Source organism: Tupaia chinensis, unplaced genomic scaffold (genome assembly GCF_000334495.1).
Source record: "Tupaia chinensis unplaced genomic scaffold, TupChi_1.0 Scaffold000355_1, whole genome shotgun sequence".
In the NCBI taxonomy this organism is placed as follows: Eukaryota; Metazoa; Chordata; class Mammalia; order Scandentia; family Tupaiidae; genus Tupaia; species Tupaia belangeri.
Window position 1 is genome coordinate 12686973 of NW_006159850.1, and position 5716 is coordinate 12692688.

The following is a 5716-nucleotide window of genomic DNA, read 5'->3' on the forward strand; positions in this document are numbered from 1 at the left end:
ACACCCAGGAGCAGAACTGGTGCACCATATGGTAACTCTGACCTTTGGAAAGGCTGCCAAACTGTTTTCCACAGCAACTGCACCATTTTACACTCCCACCAGCAGAGTATGAGGGTTCTAATGTCTCCATATCTTTACTAACGGTTATTATTATTTTTAAAAAATAATTATTTTTTATTTAACTATATTTATTTTCTTATTTTTAATTTGACCAGAGAGGGACAGAGAGAGAGAGAGGGAAAGTGAGAAACCAAACTGCCAGGTCCAGGACTCGATGTGTGGTGGGCCATGTGGGATGGGAGTCCAGCGCCTTTAACCACCACGCCACCAGCTGGCCACCACTAACAGTTATTATTATCACTTCTCTTTTGTATTATAACCATCCAGTAGATGGGAAATGTATGTCATTATGATCTTGATTTTCATTTCCCTAGTGAGTACAAATGTTGTGCATCTTCTCATGTATTTGTTGGCCCTTTTTTTTGGGGGGGAGGGTGGTGTATAGGGCACGTGTGCTCGCCAGAAAGACAGAGAGACAGAAAGCAAGAAATCACTTCCTGGGGGGATGGCCACACCGCAATCCCTTCTCCTCCACTCTTCTCTCAGGATCTTGGGCATGCACTCACACACGCCCAGCGTGAGTTTTAGCCACCGGGTCTGGGACTCGAACCATGGTTGACTACATGAGAGTCCAACGACATAGACATTACGCCAACTGCTGGTCTCATTATTGGCCATTTTGTATTTTTTCTTCAGAGAAATGTCTTCTCAAATTCTTTGTGTGTGTGTGTGTGTGTTTGTGTGTAAGGGTGTTTGCTATAGGGTGCACGTACTCGCCAGAGAGAAAGTAAGAAATCAGCCCCCAGGGGAGTGACAACGCTACAGTCCCTTCCTCTTGGGATTTTGAGCATGCACAAACACATGAGCCCAGTGTGGGATGTTTGAGGCTGTCAGGTCCTGGACTCAATCGCGGTAGGGGAGTCCAGTGCCTCAACCACTATGCTACCTGCTGGCCCCTTGTTTCAACATTTTTGCCTTTTTTGTTTTGTTTTGTTTTGAGAGGTTTTTCCTATAGGGTGCGTGCGCTCGCCAAAAAGAGAGACAGAGAGACAGAAAGCGAGAAATCACCCCCCAGGGCGGATGGTCATGCCGCAATTCCTTCTCTTCCATTCTCCTCTTGGGATCTTGGGCATGCACGCACATGCGCCTGGCGTGAGTTTAAGCCACTGGGTCCAGGACTCAAACAACTGTCAACTACATGGGAGTCCAGTACATGGGAGTACATAGCCATTATGCCAACTGCTGGTCCTGGTGTTGTGTTTTTAACACAGTTGTTATCATATGGTATGTGTACGTATTTATGTAAGTTTGTTATTTGTGTTTTTCACTTGACATTATGCAGTTAAGAGCTGTCAAGTTAGACCACACGGTTTAAATTCTGACTCAGCTGCTTTGTGGATCCTTTCTTTCTTTTTTATCTTTTTAAGTTTTTGCCATAGGGTACGTGTGCTCACCAGAGAGAGACAGAGAGAGAGAAAATGAGAAATCACCCCCAGAGGGGATGGCCATGCTGCAATCCCTTCTCCATTCTCCTCTTGGGATTTTGGGCACACACATGTGTGCCTGGCATGATTTTCAAGCCATCAGGCCCAGGACTCAAGCTGCAGTGAGCCAAGTGAGAGTCCAGTGCTTTAACCATCTTGCCACTTGCTGGCCCCAAGATCTCTTAATCTCTCTAAATTTCAGCTTCCTCATCTGTAAAATAGGGAAGATCATCGGGCTCACATCATAGAGATATTGCGAGGATGAATCAACAAATGCACAGAAAAGACGTGGCCTATGGGAAGCCCTCAGAAGCTGCTTTTTACTAGTGTTCCTTATTCCTGCCCTGTCATAAACACTCCTCCTTCTCTCCTTCCTCCCTTCCCTCAATGGCCTCTTGAACTTTACTCCCACCCTTCTCCCCCCAAATATATAATTACTTTCTTCACTGTTAATATCACCATCATCCCCACGAGAGACTTGGTGGAAACCAGAAGCCGAGTTGCCTCTGGAGAGGGTCTGAGGACGGCAAGGGGATGGGGGTGTCACTTCCTTTTGACTGGTCCATACTCTGAGTGTCTGCCCAGGGGCTGGGGTGGCTTTTCTAATCCTACTGAATCAAGCATGAGCCTGTGGTGTCCTCATATGTTCCTTTGGAATTTCACAAGACCTCTATGTATTACCTTTTCCAAAAAGTAAACAGTAATAAATATGTACCCCCCAAAAAAATAAGTCACTGAAGAAAAGAACTGAGAGGGAGGGAATATGCTTTATTTCTAAAATGGGAGACTTATTTTATTTCTTTTTAAGAGATTTTTGCTATAGAATACATGCGCTCATCAGAGAGAGAGACAGAGAGGCAGAAAAAAAGAAATCACCCTCAGAGGGGATGGCCATGCTGTAATCCCTTCTCCTCCACTCTCCTCTTGGGATTTTGGGCACACATGCACACGTGCCCAGGGTGTATTTCAAAGCCACCAGGACTTGAGTTGCGATTGACCACATGGCAGTCCATCACTTTTTTAAAAATTATTTCTTTATTTAATTTTGTTATTATTTATTTTTTAATTTGACCAAACAGAGAGAAGGGGAAAGTCAGAAAGAAAGCCACCAGGTCCGGAATTGAACCATGGTTGCCCATGTGGGATAACCACCACACCACCTGCTGGCCCAGATGAGAGACTTTACTGAACAAAACCTTCAGAGCGTGGCCCAGGCCCTATGCTGGGATCTGGCTCTTGGATGAAAAGTCTGCTCTGTCCCTTATTAGCTGAGGATTCCTGCAAAGTCATTACATATTTTACGGTTTGTTTACGTAAAAAATGTGTTATGACATTTCCGATAAACCAGTAATTCCTAGGGCTATTAAGTGGATAGAATTCAATCATGAAGACAAAGGTGCATGTCACACTGCTGGCTTGTCTGCTTTCTAACTTTGAACCCTCAGATAAATGGCCAGTGTGCTGAACACAGCCTCCTTATCAGAACACTCCCCGCTGTCAGAACCGGCACTTGTCTGGATATGCTGATTGGCACAGGGTATTTCCCTTTACTAACTAGTTCTCAAGTTTCACTAATAGGAGCAGAGAGCAATTCCTGTAGTGTCTGAGTCATGTAAGATTTCTGGCTTTTCTGGAACTCAGGTAACAAACACCTTGGCCTGGAGTCAGGATCCTCCCAACCCGGTGGAAGCTGGGGTGGCCAGGGCCTCTGTGTTTGGGCCAGATCAGTAAGGTTCTGTACTCCCAGGGAGCAGTCAGAGGTGGGAGAGGCTGCAGCCTGTGATCAAAGTGCCTGGGGCTGGGCTGGCCCCATAGCCCAGTAGTTAAGGGAGTTGGATCCCACATAGCTGACCATGTTTCAAGTCCCAGCCCCAAGGGCTTAAAAAACCTGCCAAGTGTGTGAGCATTGCGCATGCCCCAAGTCCCAACAGGTTGGGAGAGACAGAAGGCGAGAGCTCACCCACACTCACCCCCCAGGATGACCATGCTGCAATCCCTTCCCCATCTCCTCTCTGGATTTTGGGACCGCAAGCACAAGCGCCCAGGAGGTTGTAAACTCCAGGATCAGACTTGAACCAGGGTCAACTACGTGGGTGTCCTGTGTGTTTATGTTTTTGTTTGTGTGTTTGTTTAGGCTAGTCAATCGAAACAGTGGGAGTAGAGATGGAACAAAGGAATCTGTAACTGGCTGTGATCAATAAGTTGTAAACAGCACTGACTCGGACCAGCTGCGTTTATGTTTTAACTCTACATTCCTGGGACAGCGCCCAGCTGAGACCATGGACGTGTCCGGATGCTTCCTCGGGACTGGTGGTCCAGTCGCTGGGCTGCTCTGTGCTGGCCCTGGGCAGTAACTGGGGGCGTGAGTGGCAGTGCCAGCTAAGTCCCTAACTGCTGCGCTCTCCTCCTGAAGGCCCTGGCCGGCGGCATGTGGCTGCCGCGTGTCTCCAGCACCGCGGTGACCGCACTCCTGCTGGCGCAGACCTGCCTTCTGCTCTTCCTGGTCTCCAGGCCTGGGCCATCATCCCCAGCCGGTAGTGGGGAGCGCGTGCACGTGCTGGTGCTGTCCTCGTGGCGCTCAGGCTCGTCCTTCGTGGGCCAACTCTTCAGCCAGCACCCTGATGTCTTCTACCTGATGGAGCCCGCGTGGCACGTGTGGGCTGCCCTGTCGCAAGGCAGTGCGCCGGCGCTGCACATGGCCGTGCGCGACCTGGTGCGCTCGGTCTTCCTCTGCGACATGGACGTGTTCGACGCCTACCTACCGTGGCGCCGCAACCTGTCAGACCTCTTCCAGTGGGCGGTGAGCCGAGCGCTATGCTCGCCGCCCGCCTGCAATGCCTTCCAGCGTGGCGCCATCAGCAGCGAGACGGTGTGCAAGCCGCTGTGCGCGCGGCGGCCCTTTGGCCTGGCCCAGGAGGCCTGCCGCTCCTACAGCCACGTGGTGCTCAAAGAGGTGCGCTTCTTCAACCTGCAGGTGCTCTACCCACTGCTCAACGACCCTGCGCTCAACCTGCGCATTGTGCACCTGGTGCGGGACCCGAGGGCGGTGCTGCGCTCCCGCGAGCAGACGGCCAAGGCGCTGGCGCGCGACAACGGCATCGTGCTGGGCACCAACGGCACATGGGTGGAGGCCGACCCGGGCCTGCGCGTGGTGCGCGAGGTGTGCCGCAGCCACGTGCGCATCGCCGAGGCCGCCACGCACAAGCCGCCATCCTTCTTGCGCGGCCGCTACCGGCTGGGGGGGGTCGGGGGGCCCGACCCGCTGTCGGAGATCCGCGCGCTCTACGCCTTCACCGGCCTGAACCTTACGCCGCAGCTCGAAGCCTGGATCCACAATATCACTCACGGGTCGGGGCCCGGAGCGCGCCGCGAAGCCTTCAAAACCACCTCCAGGGACGCACTCAACGTCTCCCAGGCCTGGCGCCACGCACTGCCCTTCGCTAAGATCCGCCGCGTGCAGGAGCTGTGCGCAGGCGCGCTGCAGCTGCTGGGCTACCGGCCCGTGTTCTCCGAAGAGGAGCAGCGCGACCTTGCCCTGGACCTGGTGTTGCCCCGCGGCCCCAGCAGCTTCAGCTGGGCGTCGTCCACTGCCGTGCAACGGAAGCCTTAGTGAAGCCTTAGCGCAGGACCCCAGATGCGGCGGTCGTCTGGGCCCTGAGACCCGGTGCACGGTGGAAAGGGGGTCAGGGTGCCAAGAGAAGCAGGCGACTACTGAGGGCCAGGAGTGCAGGGGCCTCCACTGTCGTAGGACAGGACTGAGTCTTCAGACTGCAATTTCTTTCTCCCCAGATTCTTGGCTTTTCTTTGAGTCCTCTTTATTTTTTTTAAAGTTTTATTTATTCATTCATTTATTTTCATTTGATCAGAGAAAGACAGACAGACACACAGAGAGAAGGAAAGTGAGAAAGCTAACCACCAGGTTCGGGACTCGAACCGTGGTTGGCCATGTGGGAGTGTCCAGCCCCTTAACTACCACCACCTGCTGGCCCCATGAGTCCTCTTTAGTAGCTGAGTTCCCATGGAGTGTCCTCAAGGAAAGTGAAACTTTTGTCCCGGCTTCTTGTGCACAAAGAGAAAGTCCTGGTAACCTAGCTCCCACTCAAGCAGTCTCTTGCCCCTTAGTTCTTTCCTCCCCTGAGAAGAGTGTTTAACTGAGCTGAGCTGGCCCTGAA

At 52.0% G+C, this 5716-nt stretch overlaps 1 protein-coding gene across 1 annotated transcript; it reads left to right on the forward strand.

Moving 5' to 3' along the window:
* Window positions 1-3877: 3877 nt before the first annotated feature.
* Window positions 3878-5362, forward strand: CHST6 (carbohydrate sulfotransferase 6). The gene has a single exon (XM_006152631.1). It carries the CDS (start codon window positions 3973-3975, stop codon window positions 5152-5154), a length of 1182 nt encoding a protein of 393 aa, XP_006152693.1. The 5' UTR covers window positions 3878-3972; the 3' UTR covers window positions 5155-5362.
* Window positions 5363-5716: the final 354 nt, after the last annotated feature.

Coding starts and splice junctions, on each gene's coding strand:
- CHST6 (XM_006152631.1), top strand. CDS start 3,973: ATGTGGCTGCCGCGTGTCTCCAGCACCGCGGTGACCGCACTCCTGCTG.